Source organism: Orycteropus afer, unplaced genomic scaffold (assembly GCF_000298275.1).
Source record: "Orycteropus afer afer isolate SDZICR_OR568_19922 unplaced genomic scaffold, OryAfe1.0 scaffold00358, whole genome shotgun sequence".
Classification (NCBI taxonomy): domain Eukaryota; kingdom Metazoa; phylum Chordata; class Mammalia; order Tubulidentata; family Orycteropodidae; genus Orycteropus; species Orycteropus afer.
In genome coordinates, this window is record NW_006921945.1 from 2057451 (window position 1) to 2079821 (window position 22371).

The 22371-nt window shown below is 48.6% G+C and overlaps 1 protein-coding gene across 1 annotated transcript in view; it reads right to left on the bottom strand.

Annotated features, from left to right (window-relative positions):
• TBXAS1 (thromboxane A synthase 1) overlaps positions 1-22371 on the bottom strand; it is a 173694-nt gene that overhangs the window by 63984 nt on the left and 87339 nt on the right. Inside the window, exon 5 of the mRNA XM_007952763.1 lies at positions 6945-7061. Within this exon, the coding sequence (XP_007950954.1) occupies positions 6945-7061 (117 nt within the window). The remainder of the gene's footprint in view (positions 1-6944; positions 7062-22371) is intronic.

Consider the following 22371-nt stretch of genomic DNA (forward strand, 5'->3'; position numbering starts at 1 on the left):
TGAAGACTAACATGAGCCTAACCCAAACCATGGTATTTTTAATCGCCTCTTATGCATATGAGAGCTGGACAATGAAGAAGGAACCCTGAAGAAGAGTTGATGCCTTTGAGTTGTGGTGTTGGAGAAGAATGCTAAGATCACCACGGTCTGCTAAAAGGACTAACACATCTGTCCTGGAAAAACTATAGCAGGAATGGTCCTTGGAAGCGAGAATGGCCAGACTTCGTCTCACCTACTTTGGTCATGTTGTAAGAAGGAATCATTCCCTGGAGAAGGATATCATGCTTGGTAAAATGGAGGGTCAACGAAGAAGGGGAAGGCCCTCAATGAGATGGATTGACACAGTGGCTGCATTGATGGGCTCGGGTATAGCAGGGATCGTGAGGTTGGCCCAGGACCAGGCAGTGTTTCGTTCTGCTGTGCATAGGGTTGCTGTGAGTCAGAGACAACTTGACAGCACTTGACAACAACAACAACAACCCTCCTAAACTGGAAATGAATAAATTCCTGTTTGTTAAAGTCATCCACTTGAGATGTTTCTGTTACAGCAGCACAGAAGTACTAAGCCACACCATCTTGTTAGTAGGTTGGCTGGAAAATGCATCGTCAGATGGTTTGCTGGAATGGAGTGCAGTGGACCTCCTCTCCCTCTGCCGAAGTGGAATCTGGAGAGAAATGAGGAGGAGGATCTTGGTTTGTTCCCAGCAGCCCTGTGTCGACGCTGCCGCTTGCTGCCGCCTTCTCTGAATTCCCCCAAAGCACCCGTTTAATCGCCCATCACGTTTGTGGGTCACATATGGCTGTGGAGCCATTCTTCCCGAGAAACCTCGGGTGCCTGTAACGTCTGAAGGATCCCCTGGTGCGCATCACTGGCTTCCCTGGCTGAGTCCTTGCATTATTTTAATAAGCGCAGTGGTGCAAGAGAGCCGGCTTGAACAAAGTCCCACGTGCAGAAACATCTCTCAGGTTTCTTCCTGAGGAACAGTGACACGGTTTAAATTTGTTACTGTTATAAAGGGAGGTCTGCTTGGCTATCAAGCTGGAGGCCTCCTTGACGTAACCACAGATGCACATAACATCGATTTACACACCAGCCTTCAGAAGGCCACCTCGTGGACAGAGAGGGGTCCGCCCAAATGGAATCCAGTCACAGGTCTGGATGGTACAAAGGGGTCAGGCCAGCTGCCACGGCAGCTTCCCTGCATGCGTGCAGCTAAGATAGGCTTTGCTGCTGCCGGGCGTGACTGGAATTTCCTACCACTCTGCCAACCGTCTGTCGAAGTGAATGGATAATGACGTTTTTATTTGGGTTAATGTGATATGAGATGGGGCATGTAATATGAAAAATGGTTTAAAAAGCAGCGCAGAGGAAACAGGATGAGGCAGTGGCACCACGTGTGCACTTTGGCCAGTCACAGCCCTTTCACGCTTTCTTCCCTGCACTCTCCACAAGCAGTTGTGGAATTACTCTCACACGAGTTGCATACAAACAAAAGCTCTCTTTGTTGGTTTGCGTAATCTTTATACAAACCACAAACCCTGCAGTTTTTCCCCAGATCTGTGGAATTGCAGGTACACATGGCACATGCATACGCACGCACACACACACATATGCACCCACACGTGCACATGCATGCACACACGTACCCATACATGTGTGGCCATAGGTGATTCCACAGTACACAATGCTGTCATCACTCAGATCTTTGGTTGGTATATTCTGTCTCGTTGGTAGGATGATGAATGCTTTTTCTTGCTTTTTGTTTTTATTTATTTCGCATACACCATCACCCACTACCGTGGAGTCGATTCTGACTCACAGTGCCCCTAGAAGACAGAGTGGAACTGCCCCAGAAGGTTTCCAAGGCTGTCAATCTTTATAGAAGCTGACTGCCACGTCTTTCTCCTGGGGAGCAGCTGGTGGATTCAAACCACCCACCCTTTGGGTTAGCAGTTGAGCATTTAACTGCTGTGCCACCATAGTGCCTCTTTATTTCACAGAATGCACGTATATTACACCCTCATTCAGATAAACTTATTAAAGCCTGAGGTTTTTTACAACATAACCTCTACCTGGGGGCTACCTGCAACAGCCACCCCCATCTTACGACTCTCGCCTCTGGCACTGGTTATGCTTCCTGAAGCATCCTTGGAGACTTCCTGAAGGTGGCACAGAGCATCTGGTTGGGCAGCTCTTGGGTAGCCAGCTGGAACCACTGAGGGGATGCCTGGGCAGGGATTTCCCCAAGGAAGGGAGTCTCCACTCCCTGGAGTTTGTTGTATAGTTGAAGTGCCCAGTTAAAAAGAAAAATGGGTTCTCCATCAAATGTGTCTGAGGAATTCTGAGTCAAGGTGCAGACAGAGGCAATCAAGTTCATTCCAGAAGGTGGGCAGGGCCTTATGAGTGGGCTGACAAGACAATTCAGGGAGGAATGACCCAGAAGGGCTGGGGAGTCCTCCAGTTCAGTGGCTTTCTCCTCTCCTCTCCATGATCCTGGAATTCCACCACTGGAACTTCCTAAGAGTAAAAGTCCGGCTTTGTTAAAATATGCTGGCCAATGATTTGGTTTCCTGTCTTGGTACTTCCTGGTTGTATGACCTGGGGCAAAGTATATGACCTTACTGAATCTGTTACTTCATCTGGAGAATGGGAACAAGGAGACCTCCTCTGAGGAGCCATTAGGAAGATGAGAAACAAAGTATGGCAAGCACTTAGCACTAGGACCCCGTGAGCTGTCCCAACATGGTAGCCATCCTCAGCAGGGTTGCCTTTCTTGATGTTTAGTTGAACACCTGGAATCATTGTTGCCTCTTGTTCCTCGCGGACCACTTCCCGTCATTCTCTCCACTCTCGCCTCCCTGTGTTTGCATCATCTCTTTCTTGCATCTACCCCTCTGCTCTGTCTCTCCAGCCACCCTCGAATTCAGGCATTACCCCCTGGAATATGGCTGTCATCCTGCTTCTTGGGAACAAAGACCCTATCTCAAGCATCTTTGTGGTCTTACGACCTTGTACAGTGTCCAATACATAGGCATACTAAAAAAAGCTTTCAAAAGAGCCTTCCAGCCTCCTGTGTTTTCACTTTCCAATCCATCCTGAAGCCAGTAGTCACCAGGCTAGTCTTCTAAACATACTCACCATCTGAGTAGTGCTTAGCTGAAAACCCTTTGGAGATTCCCACTGACCAAGGACAAAGTCTCCTCTCCTAACATCCTTGGAGACTTCTCTCCTTTCTATTCTGATCTTCCACAACCTCCATGTTAATTGAACGTAACCACACTCACTGTCCTGCAAATACTGCTTGTCCTTTCCCATGTAAGTGCCTTAGCTCCAGTCTGGAGGTCCTCATTTTCTCTACAACTTTACATCCCACCCAGCCTTCCAGAGTGAGCTGGAGCCCTCCTCCACTCCAGAGCCCCTCCCCTGAAGTCAGAGAGGTCATGTGTCGCGGGCAGCCTCTGAGATGGCCTGGTGCTCACACCCTGGGTAACACCCTCCCTTGGGGTGTGCACTTAACCTGGTGACTCCCTTCTTATGAATGGAATTCAGCAGAAGTGATGGACTATCACGTCCAGGCATACATCACTGAAGACTGTGGTTTCCATCTCTGATAGCCTTTTTGGGGAAGTGGCTGCTGTGTAGTGAGCTGTTCTATGGACAGGCCCTCGTGGCAAAGAATGGAAGGAGGCCTCAAGCCAACAGCAGTAGGAACTGAATGGAGCCATTTGACCAACAGCCATGAGGAGATGAATCCTGCCATCACCACGGGAATGCGCTTAGAGGCAGGTCTTCTCCAGCCGAGCATTCAGACGGGAGAAGTCTGTTTTCCGTGACTGACTCAGGTGCTAGGGATTTGGTTTCTGAAGCAGAAGGAGAAGATGCTTTGGATCCCAGGGGCAGTGGGTTTGTTTCTGGAATATACCCTATAGGTGCTAAAGAAATCCAGACCCTGAGGTTTTCCTTTTGCAAAGAATCATCGCTCAAGACCATTGGAGCTTTCTTCTTTATCAATTTCTTTTTAACAGGTGATGAGATTCTTGGTGCATCTATGGTGTCACGCACTGTTTACGTGGGAATAAAGACATATGACAACATGTTTTGAGTCAGTGAAGTCAGCCCAGAGGTCAGCTGCCTACCTTCCCCTTCCCATCTCCGTTAATTGGCTTTTAGTGGCTCAGGTGTAATGGAGTCAAATACTCCATCCCCCTGGTCCAGGTGGTTGTTGTTGGGTGCCATTGGCTGCTAACCAAAAGGTTGGTGCTTCAAACCCACCAGTTGCTCCATGGGAGAAAGATGTGGCAGTCTGCTTCTGTAAAGATAACAGCCTTGGAAACCCTATGGGGTAGCTCTACTCTGTCCTACAGGGTCACTATGAGTTGGAATCAACTCTTTGGCAGAGAGTTTGGGAAAGATTATGACAGCCCGAGTGGACACACCAAGTGTTGTCCTTCTTGGTTTCTTTCTGACTGTGGTAGTTAAGTTTGGGTGTCAACTTGGCTGGGCCTGGTTGAGTGGTTGGGCAGCTGGATGTAGTTATTCCCCATGGTAAGATTGGTAATTAACTCCATGGTGGATTGTATTGGAGCAGCTGAGTAGCTACTTTAGGGATGTATAAAGTAGCTTCCCATATATATGAAGCAGTTTTGGGAATGGTCTCTAGCTTATGGCATGCTTGAACCCTGCATGTAGCTGTGTTGTTGTTCAGCAGCCTGCCATGCTCTGCAGGCCTTGGGACTTTCAGTGGACTTGAATTAATGGCCTGCCATGTGGTTTTGTAACATTGGGACTGTGCCTTTTTACTTGTCAACCTTGGGCTTGTCAGTCTCAGCAGGCAGTAGCTGTCTGAGTGAAGCAAAGCCTCTAGTTCCAGTGGGCTGGGAGCAGGAAGCAAAGCTGGAGCTCAAGGTTCAGGGGCTTTCACACAGCCCCTAGAGCCTGGCACTTTGAACTTGGACTTAAAGCCTCCAAACTATTAGAGAATAAACTCCTGTTTCTTCAAGACCTCTCATTTGTGCTATATTCCTGTCTGAGCGGCACTAGGGAACCAGCACACTGGCCTTCTCTGACCTCTGCTTCCCAGGTCTCAGGACCTAGGCCCAGGATGCCCTGACCCTTCCCACTCTGTATTCTCATAGCTCAATCACCAGGTATCATTGCATTTATTCTCCTCAGTTGTGTTCATGTCTCATCTTGCCTGATGTACGTGTGATGAGGACTTGTCTTATCTTTATTGACTACTGCACTGCACTTGGCTTGCAGTGTTGTTGTTGGATGTGACTCACAGTGACCCCTTACACACAGAAGAACTGCCCCATAGCCTTTCCCAGGCCTTCTCCGCTGGAGCCCTGGGGAGACTTAAACATCAGCCTTTTGGTTAGCAGTCTAGAGCTCAACCATTGTCCTACCAGGGCTTCTTTAGGTGGTCGGGAACAGTGCCTACTCCTTTCCAAAGACTAGGCTCTTCCTTCAAACACATGTTCACATGAAAGCTCCATCTGTAACATAGATGTATGGGGAGCAGGATGGATTGCTTGGCTTAATAGTGGGCTAGAACTCATGTCTTCTCACGGGGACCTTCCACCAGCTGAGGTCTCAGCTTTGGCTCTCCGTTAGAGTCTTCTGGGTGTGTTGACACATCTCCAGAGCCAGGCTGCAGCCCAGTGCACACCAGCGTTCCCAGGACCCAGGATCAGTGGTTTCCAAAGTCCTCCTGTGTCCCAAGGTGATCCAATGGGATCTGCACGCACCCTCTTCCCTACAGGGCGCCTGGAGGAGGGAACTGGGGACTCTGTGCTCTGTTCTTGGCTGCCCCTCTCCCTTGGGGGCTGCACCAGCAAGCCCACTGGGCCAGGTGGGGAGCTCCATCTCACAAACGCTGTGCAGTGAGAAAGGAGAAATTGTCATTTTTGCTGTCAGTCTGGCCCTGCTGGCATTTGCAGTATCGGTGGCTTAGCTTCCAGCACCCTGGCTTTCACCTTTTGAACTGAACACAGTCTCCTCCAAGCTTGGGTGTGCTGGAACAGCCAGAATTGGTGGACAGCTGTGCCCAGGGGGCCAGGCTCCAAAGTTCATCTGCTCTGGAGTTGCCCATGGACTTGGGCCTCAATGTAAGTTGGCCCCTTTAACTACTTCATGTCAGAAGAAGGGCTGACGATCTACCTCCTGAGCTGTTGCAGAATTCAGGACAATAGACACCAAAGCCAGACTGGCAGGCCCAATAGGAGCCCCACAGTCAGGATCAAGTGTGGAGAACCGGCAGGGCAGCAGTACAGACACGGGTTGATATGCATGGCTGGTGGGGAAAGGCAGTTATTGGTGGGAAGGGGAGAGCCAGAGCCCAGCTTCTCCGGCTTAGCCATGAGCATTAAGCTGGGTACACCTGCCCCTGCCTACCTTGCCTGCCTGGGTGCTGCCAGGCCATGTCCCATGACGCCTTCCCAGTAATCGTGGCCATCACTTCCCTAAGACTTGACTCAAAGCTCACCTTCCTTCAGAGCCCTTCTCTGGTTCCTTGCTGTGGAAAATGTGCATCTCCAACCAGCACCATTGGCACCACTTGGGAGCTCATTAGACTTGCAGAATCCAGACCCTACCCCAAGCCCAGAATCTGCATTTCACGAGGTCCCCAGGCAGTCTGTTATGCAGTAAAGTGTGAGAAGTGAGGCTCTGGGTTTTCTCATGTGCCCCAATGTACCCAGGGTGCATCTTGCGTCACGGCAGGTGGATCCATAGCACTTGGGGGCAGGGAGGTTGGTGAAGTAAAGCCACACATAGACAGTCTCCTGGGCTTTGGGCACATGGGGGGGTTGAAAGCCCCAGCAGGCAGGACATTTGGGTTGGTCACATGTGCAGGTGACATCGTGAATGGACAGTTCACCACAGTTGAGAGAGAAGAAACCTGCTCCTCAGGGGACAAAAACCTGTGTTCCTGGGTGGGTCTTACCTCATTCAGCTTCTCAGGACTGAAGGCAGGAGTCAGGACACCTCTGACCTCTTCCCACCTCTTGTCACGCAGAAATAGAATGCTCTTGGCTACCGGCTTGGGCTCCAAGCCCGATGCCTGATGGGAAACAACAGGAAGAGGGTTAGAACAGGAAGCTGCCTCAGGAGGGAATACAGGGTCCTGACAACATCCACTGGCGACCACTGACAACCACCATTCAGGATGAGGAAGAACCTGAGAGCTAATGGTCAATGGTCTGAAGACACAAGGCCAAGGGCCAGGACAGCAGCTTTATGCCTCTGTGCCACTCCCCACCCCACGAGTCCCTGAGGACAAAACCAGGCTTCCTGGGGGCAGCCTGGTCTCCGTGGCTTGAGTTCTCAGGCCTGTCCTTTGTGGCAGGGGTTTTGTATGTCCGGCTTATCAGGCGGGCTGTTTGACAAAGTCATTCCTCCATGTCCTTAGTGTATGTGTGTGGGGGAGGGGTAGCTGAGGTGGGGAGAGGTGGGAGGGACAGAGGAGAGTCCTGCAGACCCAGTCCCTGCAGAACCGCTTCAATGAGAACCCCTGTCAGGATGTTTCTCTGTCCTTTCATTCATTAGTTCACTCATTCATTTTTCTCATTCAAAACACACACACACACACACACACACACACTCGTCGGAGGCCTGACCCCTGTGAGGACCTGGCTCCTGGCTGTGGAGTACTGAACAAAGAAGAAGCTGCCCTGGCCCTCAAGGAGGTCACAATGTAGTGGGGACACAGACCATAAGCTCATAAACAAGAAACAGCTGCAGCTATAGTTTTGGGAAAGTGTGTTAACCGAGAGTGGGGGGAGATGAGACCACAGTGGACAATAGTGGCCGGGAGTCCTCAGAGTAGCATGTTCGCTGGGAAGCCTGAGCAGGACTCCCCATCTCCCCAACCTTTCTTCTCAAGCCTCCTGGGGCCTTTCTAACTCCAGCCACTCCCACCAAGTGGTCAAAGATGGGCCCCCCGTCGGGTCAGCCAGGGTGCCCCAGCTCCGTGACTGCAGGGCGGGGGAGGTGGGAGGCTGGGAGGACCACACTTCTCAGGACCCCGTGTTACGCCATCTCTTTCCACTGCTGTAATTATACTTGAAATATCAGACCAGCCATCATCTTTCAAAAGCCTGGTAAAAACTCTTACATAAAGGAAAATTATAATTATCTGATAAAGTATGAACACTCAAAATAAGTCATAAAACATAACTACCACACATCTAGGGGCGGTTTAATTACATATCAGCTCCAAGTTGCTGGGATACTTCTCCGTGGCGGACTGCCTCTCCATATTTAGAACAAAAGTCTAAAGGATGCCACAGCCACTAGACAGAACTGTGGTCTTGTGCAATTTGGGGAAATAAACAACTGGCTTGTGTTCTAGAGTCAGGGGAGATCATACATGCCATGTATTTATAGATGGGTACAAACTCCACCCTGTACCCGGGACACATAACCACACGTCCATCCCCAGGGATGCTGGCTGGCTTCTCTGGTTCTGATGAGATGGAATTAGTTGAGGCAGGTCAAGAGCAATTGGGTTTGATATCTTTCCTCGGACCTAACACATGGAGCCACAATATTTTTGTCTGGCATGGGGGGATGAATCGGGCCTCCCTGGGATGTGTAAGACCACCCTCAAGTCTCTCCCTCCCAGGCTGCCTCAGCCTGGAAGTGCCCCTGGGGCCTGCCATGTTCTCATGGCAGTGCCAGGGTCACTGGATAGAGCTGGGTGCTCGTTGCTATGTCCACCAGGTAAGATGGAGGGCAGCTCATTCACTGATCGTTTTAGAGCAGCCCGGACAGTGAGACCTTGAATAACACCAGGTGAGAAATAGTCGTTGTATTTGGGGGTGGTTAGCTGACAGACCGAAGCCTTGGAAGTCCAGCTGGTGTGTGCCCAGTAAGTATTTATTGAATGCATATTGTATGGAAGAGAGAGTCAGGGTGTTTCTGACTCTGAGGGGTAGCGTTGGTTCAGTAGTGGGAGCTACAGGGGAAAATTCTAGCTCATGAAAAGAGAATTTCCCAGTGGTCGAGAGTCAGAATTATCTGAGGTGAAACCACCTGTCTGGGATGAGCTGTGGTACTAGACACTGTGCACCGCGTGGAGACACTGTCAGAGGCCCAGGCATCCAGTAGCAGTTTGGTTGAAAGGACCTTTAGAAACTTGCCAAGCCTGAGCCTGCCTCTCCAGACTCCAAGCATGTTTTATGAGCTCATCTTCCTGTATCGATTGATGGGATTTACAGGCTGATGCCTTGAAAAGCACAGAGGGTTCTCCCCTGAAGGGACGAGGTACACTTGATGGGGACAGGGCCACCAGTGCTGGGACAGGAAGGGTCTTGGAAGGAAGGGAGGCCCAGGGTAACAGCCTCCTGGACTGCCTGCCAGCCCAGCTGCGTGTTCCTGTCATAGAGCTGCCACCTCCTGTCCCTCTCTGGCAGGGGCTTCCAGACTGGAGTCAAAACCAGTCATGAAACGGTGTAGTGGGTGGCATGGGTGAGGAGAAGGAGGAGGAGGAGGAGAAGGAGGGGGAGTCGGAGAAGGGAGGAGGGCAGGGAGGAGGGAGGAGGAAAGAAAAAGGAAGACAAGAAAGAGAAATAGGAAATAGAGTCAAATACAGAGTATTTCACAAAATAAGGTTATGTTGTTAAACTTTAAAATAGTGGGGTATGTGTGTGTTACTATGAGTGTGGTATATGGCGAGAGTGTGTAGTATGTGGTATGTGGTGTATGTGCACACACGTGTATAAGGTATGTGTGTGGTATATGGTGTGTGTGGTATGTATGTGTGCACGTGTAAAGTGTGTGTTATGGTGTGTGGTGTATGGTGAGTGTATGGTGTGTACACACGTGTGTGTAAGGTGTGTGTGTTATGCTGTGTATGATGTATGGTGGGTGCACACGTGTGTAAGAATGTGTTGTGTGTGTTTTATGTGTGATGAATGTGTGGAATGTATGGTGTGTATGTGCACACACGTGTGTAAAGGATGTGTGTAAGGTGTGTGTGTTGTGTGTGGTGGATGTGGAATGTGTGATGTGTGCACATGGATGTGTAAGGTGTGTGTTGTATGCACACATATGTGTAAGGGGTATGTGTGTGTGTGTGTGTGTGTGTATTCTGTGTCCAGATAGAATGTGTTTCTTACTGTAGCCCACAGCGAGAAAACCTTGAAAATCCCATTCTGATCCAAACCCCAAACCTGGGAGGCATCCACTCCCTTGGCTAAAATACCATCAGTCACAGCTCTCAAGCCTCTGTGTGACGGGCCAGTTCTCTCATCCCCAAGGCCCCCCCCCCCCCCCAGCCCAGGTCACCAGCACCGCAGGCCTGATTTGTTTCCTTGCTTCTCCATGCTGGAGTCAGGGGTCTTTCTAAAGCACCATCTCCCCCTGCCCAGTGGCTTCTCCTCATGCAACCCCCTAACATGGTGTAAGGCCTGGTATCATTGACCAATTCCTTCCAGTGGCTGAAGGAGTCCAACTCCCCATCCCTGCATGGCAGCAGCCAAGGACCTGGGCTGGGTCTGTTGTACTTCATGTCTAGGGACTTGCAGGTTCAGCTCCGAATGACTTCTTTTTGCTGTCAAGCCATGAGCACTTACTGAGCACCTACTGTGTACATGGCCACGTTCCCACTGGGACTGTCGGGAGGCAAAATGGCTTACAACCGCTCGTTGGCCACACAGCTGGACAAAGTGCTTCTTAGAGGATTTTGTGGGTCCTTGGATCATTTTCCAACAAGGTCCTAAATGGCAGCTGTGCTTTTATAGGGCCTGTGACTAAAGAACTAAGTGTCCCTTAGACAGATGAAATGGTTTCTTTCCAATGAAGGTCTCTCAGAATGGAGCCTAACTGCATATTGGAACAGCTGGGTGTGAACTATAAACTCTGAAGAGTCACAGAGCCCCAAGGAGCAAGAAGCGACATGTTGGCCAGCATTCTTGTGCTGGCATGAAGCAGGGAGCACTTTTGGTGTTTATTATGAGCCAGGAGTCCCCAGGGGTGCAGATGGTTAACTCACTTGGCTGTGAACCAAAAAGCTACAGGTTTGAGTCCACACACAGTGCCTCGGAAGAAAGGCCTGGAGATCTCTTTCCGGATCAGCCATTGAAAACCCTATGGAGCAGTACTGCCCTGACCCACACTGGGTTACGTGAGTTGGGGTCAACTCAACCAGGAACTGGTAATTGTGGGCTAAACCAGTGGTTCTCAGCTGGCCCGGGACGGCCTCATAGAACCACCACCTCTTCCCAGAGACCTGAACAATGGATGCAGTGAGTGAGGCTATTCCTATGAGAGCATAGGGTCCAAGGCCATTGCCAGAAAGATCACCTGTGTCCTGGACATGGAAGCATGGTGATCAAGCTCTGCATGACCTCTGTGATGCCTAGGCAGGACCAGCTGCCACTGAGTGGATTCCAACTCACAGCGACCCCATGTCTGTGAGACTCGAGCTGTGCTCCCTGGGGTTTGCAAGGCTCTGACCCCTTAGGAGAGTACCAGGCATTTTCTCCAAGCTGCCTCTGGGTGAATTTGAACCTCCAACCTTTTGGCTAGTAGCCCAGTGCTTACCCATTGGTGATACCCGGCTCCAGCCCTCCTGAAATAACCACAGAGCTGAGGGTAACAGAGGAGCAGAGTGAGGTGCTTTTAAAGCTACCAAGAGATTAAAACCTTGAGTGACCGTGAAACAAGTGCTGCCAACTTGTTTACTGATGAAGATATCAAGTGAGCTGTGATAATTCATAGCTGAAGCATGCCACTGTCACACAGAGACTGCAGTCCAGGCACAAACACTGTCTCTAATTCTCACAGTACCTTGCACAGGTGAAAAGGGCTGTAGTTTAGCCTGTTTTGGTCCTCAGCTTAGAATGTGGGACTTCGCACGGCTCCTCATTCCATCACAGTCCACAAAAACACTAGAATTCTGTCACTTGGTTAACCCCATGTTCTATGCTTGCAGCTGTTTTCAGCATACTCTTGCTAGCTGGCTCTCCAAAGACCTGAACCACCCACTAGGCTTCTATGTTGACGCCTGGAGACATGGAAGGTGTCCCAGCTCCCTGGCCTGTTTTCCTTTATTCCCTCTTTCCTGGCAGTAGATGGTCATAAAGACTCATCAACATGCCTGCTCCCTCTCTGCTGGAGGTATGACTGGCCCCAGCATACAGCCTCCAGTGAGGTTGCGTGATGTGTCTACAGCTCAAGGGTGCCTGGCTCAGGGGGCAGAAGCATCAAGCCCAGCTTGGGCTCTTCCTGCCACAGGCATGGCACAGACAGTGGTGGCCCTGCCTGAGAGGGTTCCCAGTGTCTCACTTGCTGAGGATGAGTGAGCCTGGGCCACATTTTATAGAGGAGGACACTGAGCTCAGAGAGGTTAAAGAGCTGCTCAAGGGCCTGGGACTGGACTAACATAACATCAGCACCACACTGGGCCCTGAGGCCCTTACCTTCTGAGGACACTTGTCAGCAGACCACAGCAGAGACCCTGCCAGAAGCACTGGTTGGGGGGGGGACAAGGAGTCCTTCATATGGTACCTGTCACATTGGGCTGGGAGAAGACATTTTCCTGAGGGACCTTCAGGGAGCCTGTCCCCTGCATCCAAAGCTAACAATGGCTCTTGGGAATGCTGGTGGGACCTGGGGTCCCCCATGGGCACTGGCTGCCACATGAGCTGGTAAACCGTGCGGTTGTAACCAGTACAATTTGCTGAGTCAGCTCCGACACATTGCACCCCCATATGGGTTAGACTAGTACTGGGCTCCATGGGATTTTCAGTGGCTGATTTTCCAGAAGTAGATGGCCAGGCCTTTCTTCCAAGACACCTCTGGGTGGACTCACACCTCCAACATTTTGGTTAGCAGTTGAGTGCATTAACTGCACCCACCAGGGACTCTGGGAACCAAGTAGACCTCAGGGATTAGCTAGTCAAATACCATATTTTATACAGGAGGACACTGAGCTCAGAGAGGTTAAAGATCTGCTCAAGGTCACACAGTTAATAGGGAGCTAACTGGAGCCTGATTTTGTTCAAGAGTGCCTTTCATGATCCTGCTGGGCTATGGCTCAGGAGAGGGACGAGTGGGAAGGGATGGGGAGTCAGAGAAAGGAGACTGGGGCAGAGAAGGGGAGCAAGGGCCTGGACTCAGTGCCCTGTGAAAGGACCCCACAGGACATTCAGGAGCACGAGTGTCCAGAGACTAGAATCACTCTAGACTTAGTCACTAGCTTCACTTCAAAGTTCTGGAGAGTCTTCTCCTCCTGTGTGTCACATGTCTCTACTTTTGCCTCCATGAAAGTTAGGGCAAGAGATGTGTGTGTGTGTGTATATATGAATGCATATGTGTGTGTGTATTTAACCAGGTGGCCCGGGCCCCACCCCCCAAGTGGCGGGAAAGCAGGTGAGAGAAAAGAAAAGCTGGGGGACCACAACAGAGCAAGCAGTGACAGGGATCCAGGTAAAGGGAGGGACCCAGGCCCCACCCCCAAGTGGCAAGAAAGCAGCAGGGATCCAGGTAAGGGGAGGGTGGAGAGGTTTCAAACAGCTAAGAGAGACAAACTTGTCTGTCACTGTGTCGTATTGTGGTGGCTTGCATGTTGCTGTGAGGCTTGAGGCTGTGCCACTGGTGTTTCAAATGCCAGTGGGGTTGCACATGGTGCACAGGCTTCACTGCATCTTGCAGACTGAGACAGACTAGGAACAAGGAAGAGGCCATCCATTTCTCAATGAATAGGCCAGGGAAAACCTTATGAATAGCAGAGAAACACTGTCTGTTACATTACTGTGCAACTTCATGAATAGCCCAGAAACAATGTCCGATACAGTACAGGAAGATGAGCCACTTAGGCCGGAAGACTCTCAAGATATGACTGGGAAAGAGTGACATCATCAGAGTGGAACCAGCCTTACTAATATGGATAAAGTAAAGCTTTCAAGACCTCCATATGCTGACATGCCCTGACTCAAATCGAGGAGAAACAGCTGCAAACATCCATTAATAATCAGAACATGGACTGTATGAAGTATGAATCTAGGAAAATTGGAAGTTGTCAAAAATGAAATGGAACACATAAAGATTGATATCTTAGGTATTAGTGAGCTGAAATGGACTGTTTTTGGCCATTTTGAATCAGACAACCATATGATCTACTATGCTGGGAATGACAATTTGAAGAGGAATGGTGTGTCATTCAACATCACAAAGGATGTTTCAAGATCTGTCCTGAAGTACTGTCACTGATAGGATAATACCCAACATCTAAAAGGAACACCAGTTAATACTACTATTATTCAGATTTACGCACCAACCACCAAAGCCAAAGATGAGGAAATTGAAGATTTTTATCAACCTCTGCAGTCTGAAATTGACTGAACATACAATCAGGATGTGTTAATTATCACTGGTGACTGGAATGCAAAAGTTGGAAACAAAGAAGAATCACCAGTAGCTGGAAAATTTGGCCTTTGTGACAGAAATAACGCTGGAGATAGCATGATAGAATTTTGCAAGACCAACGATGTATCCATTGCAAATACCTTTTTTCAACAATACAAACGGCAGCTATATACATGGACTTTGCCAGATGGAATACAATATATTCAGCCAAAACAAGTCCAAGAGCTGACTGTGGCACATCAACTGCTCATATGCAAGTTCAACTTGAAGACAATTAAAACAAGTCTATGAGGGCCAAAACATGACCTTGAATATATCCCTCCTGAATTTAGAGACCATGTAAAGAATAGATTTGATGCATTGAACACCAGTGACCGAAAATCAGAAGAATTGTGGGATGACGTCAAGAACATCGTCCATGTAGAAAGCAAGAGGTCATCAAAAAGAAGACAAAAGAAGAAAAGACCAAAATGAATGACAGAATAGACTCTGAAATTTGCCTTTGAGCAGAGAGTAGCTAAAACAAATGGAAGAAATGACAAGAGAAAAGAGCTGACCAGAAGATTTCAAAGAGCAGCTCGAGCAGACAAAGCCAATTACTATAATGAAATGTACAAAGATTTGGAGTTAGAAAACCAAAAGGGAAGAGCATGATTGGCTTTCTCAAGCTGTAAGAACTGAGGAAAAAATTCAAGCCTCGAGTTGCAATACTGAAGATTTTATGGGCAAAATATTGAATGATGCAGGAAACATCAAAAGAAGGTGGAAGGAACACACAGAGTCACTGTACCAAAAAGAACTGGTCGATCTTCATCCATTTCAGGAGGTGGCATATGATCAAGAACCAATGGTATTGAAGGAAGAAGTCACAGTTGCACTAAAGGAATTGGTGAAGAACAGGGCTCCAGGTTTTGATGGAATACCCATTGAGATGTTTCAACAAACGGATGCCCCATCGGAGGCACTCACTCGGTTATGCCAAGAGATTTGGAAGACAGCTACCTGGCCAACTAACTGGAAGAGATCCATTTCTACCCATTCCAAAGAAAGGTGATCCCACAGAATGTGGAAATTATCAAACTATATCATTAATATTGCACATATGTAAGATCTTACTGAAGATAATTTAAAAAATGGTTGCAGCAGTATATTGACAGAGAACTTCCAGAAGTGCAAGCTGGATTCAGAAGAGAATGTGGAACCAGGGATATCATTGCTGATGTCAGATGGATCTTGGCTCAAAGCAAAGAATACCAGAAAGATGTTTACTTGTGTTAGATTGTTTGGATCATAACAAATTGTGGATAACATTGAGAAGAATGGGAATTCCAGAACCCTTAATTGTACTCATGAGGAACCTGTACGTAGACCAGGAGGCTGTTGTTAAACAGAACTGCATAGTTTAAAATCAAGAAAGGAGTGCATCAGGGTTTATCCTTTCACCATACTTATTCAATCTATATGCTGAGCAAATAATCTGAGAAGCTGCACTATATGAAGAAGAATGTGGCATCAAAATTGGTGGGAGAATTATTAACAGCCTGAGATAGGCTGACGACACAACTTTGCTTGCTGAAAGTGAGGATGACTTGAAGCACTTACTGATGAAGATTGAAGAATCCAGTCTGCAGTATGGATTACATCTCAATATAAAGAAAACAAAAATCCTCACAACGGGACCCATAAGCAGCATCACGATAAATGGAGAAAAGATTGAGGTTGTCAAAGACTTCACATTGCTTGGTTCTACATTGATGCCAATGGAAGCAGCAGTCAGGACATCAATGGGCAAATTGGCTGCAAAGGACCTCTTTCAAGTGCTGAGAAGCAAAGATGTCTCCTTGAGGACTAAAGTGTGCCTACACAAGCCATAATATTTTCAATCGCCTCATATGCATGTTAGAATTGGACAATGAATAAGGAAGACCGAAGAAGAATTAATGCTTTTGAGTTAAGGTGCTGGTGAAGAATGCTGAAAGTACCGTGGACTGTTAGAAGAACTAACAATTCTGTCCTGGAGGAAGTGCAGCCAGAATGCTCCTTGGAAGCGAGAATGGCCAGACTTCGTTTGACCTACTTCAGTCATGTTATCAGAAGGGACCATTCCCTGGAGAAGGATGTCATGCTTGGTCAGGTGGAGGGTTGACGAAAGGGAAAGGCCTCAATGAGATGGATTGACACAGTGGCTGCAGTGATGGGCTCAAGTATAGCAAGGATCGTGGATCTGGTGTGGGACCGGGTGGTGTTTTGTTCTGCTGTGCATGGGGTCACTGTGAGTTGGAGACAACTCGACAGCACCTAACAACAGCAACAACATGTATGTATGTATGCATGTATGTATGCATGTAAATGTATATAAGAACAAGATTTTACTTCTTTTTTTAAAAAAACATAAAGATGATTCCCAGCTATATGAGGGGTCTTACAAGATGCAAAAATACAAAATAGTTTTCAAGAAGGTTTTGAAATTTAAAAACATTGCAGGGGTTGGGCAGAACAACACCTGGACATTTGAAATATGCTCCACTTAGCACTACTCCTGCATGCCTAATGCTAACCAAAAGGTTGCCGGTTCAAATCCATCCAGCGACTCTGCAAAAGCAAGACGTGGTGCTCCGCTTCCATCAGGATTACGGGCTAGAGAACTCCGTGGGGGCAGTTCTGCTCTGTCACCTGGGGTCACCATGAGTCGAAGTCAACTTGACAGTGCCCAACAACATCACCAAGGCTTCCCAGGGGACTCAGAGTTTCTAAAGATGCTGCTCTTCTATCTTGCCCCCATGCTGAGCTCTTGGGGCTCTGTTTTTCCAGATCAGATGCAAGCCCCATGGACCTACAGCCATGTCCAGATGTGAGAAAACCAGGTGGAAGGGGAGCTCCCAGGGGCCAGACTTCCCACGGCAGCTGGCACTCTGGGCTTCAGATGGGTTGGCCACCTGGGGCGAGAAGCTTCCAGCCCAGACTGGAGGGGTCCCGTACTATATGGACTCCCTAGGGCTGCAGTAACAAAGGACCACAAACGGGGCCTTAAGAGCCCAGAAATTTATTGATGAACCCAGTTACACAGGCTGAGAGTCCCAGATCAGGAGTCGGCCCTGTGGATTCCTTCTGAGGTGCCCCAGGAGAATCTGTCCCTTGCCCCTCTCTCGGCTTCCGGTGGCCACTAGCGAGCTCGCCTTGAACCTGCAGCATCACATGGCTTCTCTGTGTCCATCCCTGCCTGTGTGTGTCTCCTCCTCTTACAAGGACGGCACTCAGATGGGCTTAGATCCAACTCCTCGGGCATGCTCTCCTGCCAACCTCCCTCCTGACATCATCACCTGTTTCCATGAACTAGAGCATCAACGTATCTCTTCCGGGCAGTGCAACTCAGTTCATAACACGTGCGGAGCAGAACGTTGCATAGAAAGCAAAGAGCCTTACCACGGATGAGAGTGGGGCCTGTCCACTCTCCTTGCAACCCAGTCGTCTCTTAGGAGAGAATCGGGCCTCGCTCAGAGTGCTCGACCCACAAGGTGATTGGCCCTTTTCAGAAACACAAAGCTTGAAAAGTCATGGTTTGACTGAAGTGGTGGGGCCACCTTAAGCCACCATCCTCACAAGTGAAGTCTTGTTGCATTTGTCTGGAAAACTGAGTGTTTTCATTTATTCAACATTGTATTGGAGGGAAAGGGCCCAGAAATCCCAGATGAGCAGGTTTTCAGAGTTGTTGGTCCGGAAGTGCCAGGTGCAGATGCAGGGACTGGTAAAAGGGGACGATTTCCTGACACGCCCGCTGAGGCCCTGTTTACCTTGGTGATGCTAGCAGGCAAGGCCCTCTGGCGCCAGCACGGGTGGGCCTGTACCACCTGGAGTTCCAGATAAGGTTTCCTTGCCAACGAGCTCTGGAATGAGTGAATGTGCTCCTGTTTTTCCCAGCAGTGAGCTGTTGCTGCAGGTTCAGAGGGTGATAAGGTTCCCAGTGACTAACTGGCTTCATAACCTCAGCCACCTTCGCCTGTACCAAGGGGGTCTGTGGTTTCACAGTAACTTGTCTGATGATTCTGGCAGCCATGCGGTCAGTGGATGAAGGGGACTGAGCTTGGGGCTACCAGGTCCCTAAGGATTTTATGGCTCTAGATAAAATGACTTCTTGAGGGTGAATGAGTCAGGCTCACCAAATCTGTCACATGGGTGTAGACTCTTGTGGATCAAGTGGTGTGGTTGGACCTGTGTGCCTGGCAAGGTAGCCCTGAGTTGACGTAGGGACCTGAGGGCTGGTACCATACCCTCACACACACACACACAACTACCACCACCTCCACCTTGCCTCTACTACAAGCAGTAGAACCTGGGAATGGACATGCCTATAGCCGGCCTCCACTCTCCATGCTGCCATTTTGGATCAGAACTCATAGCTCCTGGACAGGAGGTTTAGTGATTCAACCCATTCTCTCCATGCCTCCTAGACCAACCTAGTATCCAGCTAAACCCACCTAGTGTCCAACCAGACCAACTTAACATCTAACTAGACCAATTTTGTATCCAGCTGGACCCATTTGACTGCTAATCAGAAGGCTGCCAGTTCAAACCCACCAGCCACTCCTTGGAAGGAAGGTTGGGCAATCTACTTCTGTAGTGATACCGCCTCGGAAACCCAAGGAGGGGTTGCTATGAGTCGGGTCTGACTCAATGGCACATAACAACAACATCTAACAAGACCCCCCTAATAGTCATCCATACCCACCTAATATCTAACTAGACTCACTCAGTACCCAACCATATCAACCTAATAGAGGCCAAAGACCACTCTGCTTCTTTTTACCCTTCTCACAACTTGCTCAACACCAGGCCTTGATGAGTCACATGGACCCAGCCCCAGTTTCTGCACATATTAAAAAGGAGCTGTGTTCATAGCTTCACCAAGTACCTGAATACAGAGGAGAGCTCATTAAAAATATCTAAATAAAAATAACCAAGTCCAAGGTGGCAGAATAGCAGTTTTTGTTAGGTGCTGTCAATCAGTTCCAACCCATAGTGACCCTGTGTACAGTATAATGAAATCTGCCCAGTCCTGCACCGTCCTCACAACCATTTTGCTTGAGCCCATTGTCACAGCCATTGTGTCTGTCTTGTTGAACATTTCCCCCTTTTTCACTGCCCCTCTGCCAAGCATAATGTCCTTCAGGGACTGGTCCCTTCTGACAACATGACCAAACTACCTGAGGTGAAGTCTGCCCGTTCTTGCTTCTAAGGAGCATTCAGGCTGTACTTCTTCCAAGACAGATTTGATTGTTCTTCTGGCAGTCCACGGTACGTTCAATATTCTTCGCCAACACCACAACTCAAATGCATCAATTCTTCTGCAGTCTTCCTTATTCATTGTCCAGCTTTCACATGTATGTGAGGCGACTGAAAATACCATGGCTTGGGTCATGCCAACCTTAGTCTTCCAAGTGACATCTTTGCTCTTTAACACTTTAAAGAGATCTTTTGGAGCAGAGTCAGCGCAGTGTGCCAGGATAACAGGGGTTCTGCGAATGCTAAGAGTGACTTGGACGTACAGGGAAATTGGTTGCCTGTGGGGTGGAGGGTGATAACAGGAGGTGCTAAGGGTGCTGACAGAGATCCCTGGAGTCTGTTCAGCAGACAGGAAAAATGGAGCCGAGAGAGAAGGCAGAAATGAGCGCACTGAGAAGCCTAGGTGGGAAAGCACAAAGGCAGCGTTGCCATCCTGTCTGACCCGTCGTCTGCTCAACCCATTGTTGTAGAGTTTGAAGAAAACACCTGTTCCGGTTCCCTAGTGCCACTCTGATAGGAATATACCACAAATGGGGTGGCTTTAACAAACAGGAGTTTATTCTCTTACAGTTTGGAGGCTTTAAGTCCGAGTTCAAAGTGCCAGGCTCTCGGGGCTGGGTGAAAGCCCCTCAACTTTGGGCTCCTGCTCCTGGCCCACTGGAGCTGGAGGTTTTTCTTCACTCAGCTGCTGGCTGCTGAGGCTGACAAGCCCAAGGTTGACAAGTAAAACGGCACAGTCCCAAACCACACGGCAGGCCATTAATTCAAGTCCCTCGAAAGTCCCAAGGTCAGCAGAACATGGCAGGCTACTGAACAATGATGTAGCTACATGCAGGGTTCAAGCATGCCATAAGCTAGATACTGTTCCCCAAGGCTTCTCCTTATATACAGGAAGCAGACCATATCCCTAAGGCAGCTACTCAGCTGCTCACAGTAGATTATACCATGGAGTTGATTACCAGTCTCATCATGGGGAATAACTACATGCAGCTGCTCAAGCTGCTCAACCAGTCCAGCCAAGTTGGCACACAAAGTTAACTACCACACCATCTTCCTCAGCAATCTTCAAATTCAGGTGTCTGCTGAGTGCTAAGATGTGTCAGGAACCAAGAGGTCCCTTGTGCTGTAGATCTATTAAAGTCCTAATGCCTGATACCTTTGAACATGACCTTGTTTGGAAATACTGCCTTTGCAAATGTCATTCTGGAGTCCCTGGGTGATGAAAGGAGTTCCTGCATGGCACAGATGGTTAAGCACTAGGCTACTAACCGAAAACTTGGTGGTTCAAGTCCACCTAGAGGCTCCTTGGAAAAAAAAACGTGGTGAGCAGCTTCTGAAAGGTCACAGCCATCACAGGTCCTATGGAGCCCAGTTCTGCTCTGACACACAATTTGAATGGACTCAACACAAGCTGGTTTGGTTTGGGTTGTGTGGGTGCAAACAGCTAAGTTCTCAGCTGCTAAATAAAAGTTAGTGATTCTAGTGCACCCAGAGGCACCTTGGAAGAAAGACCTGGTGACCTACTTCCAAAAAATCAGCCACTGAAAACCCAGTGGTGCACACTTCTATTCTGATACCCATGAGGTCATCATGAGCTAGGACCAACTTGACAGCAGCTGGGTATTTTTTCATTTTGTTTTGTTTTGTATATATAATTGGTTAGGTTAACATGAGGTCACACTGGAGTAGGGTGGACCTCATTCACTATGACTGGTGTCCTTATAAAATGGGGAGAAACACAGAGGGAAGACAGCCACATGACGAGGAGGCAGGGGCAGTGACTAGCCAAGGAATGCTAAGAACGGCTGAGCCACAAGAGGCCAGGAGACAGCATGGAAGAAATGTCCCTCAGAACCTCAGAAGGAATCAACATGGCTGTGACCCTGATTTGGCTTCTCAACCTGCAGAACTGTGAGGCAATATGTTTCCATTCTTATAAGCCCCACAGCATGTGGTGTTTTGTTACAGCAGCTCTGGGACACTGATACACTCACCCAACCTCCCATCAGCTTGCTCCATCAGTCCCTCCTGGATGCCCACGGCTCATACCACATTTCAGGGCCCAGCTTATCTTCCCACATCAGAGACATCCCCACCGGGCTGCCCAAGGGTGCACATGACTCAAGCCCGGGTGTGTGAGCAGAGATGTGCACTCAAGATTGGAAAATGAAGCCGTGCATTCTTTAAGTTCCTTTCATTTAATGTATCAAACTAATACACCGAGGCACTTTCTGTACCACAAGGGACCATTTGGTAGAATCTTGCATGGAGTAAGCATTTAATGTTTACTGAATGAATCTATAATAAAGTTGAATCGCTGAACACTTAAGTAAACATAGCCTATTAGAGGGAGGCAGCCTGGTGTCGGGAAGGAGAAATCACGCTTCACTAATCTCCTTGAGTTCTGTGAGCAGATAAATAAGCATATGGATAAGAGGGAGCCACAGAACCCAATTTAATTTGACTTTGAAAAAACCTGTGAGAAAATCCCACCCAAAAAAGGCTGTTATTACAAGATTGAGTCACGAAGGGTTGTTTTCTCATGGATATGGAATTGGCTTTAAGATCATAAACAAAGCTAAAGATAAATGGAAATGTTCCCAGATGGAAAATTATAAACACAGGGGTTTCCTATGATCTAATCTAGGATGGGGAACCCTTGTGGCACAGTGGTTAAGTACTTGACTGCTGACTGAAAGGTTGTCAGTTTGAACCCACCA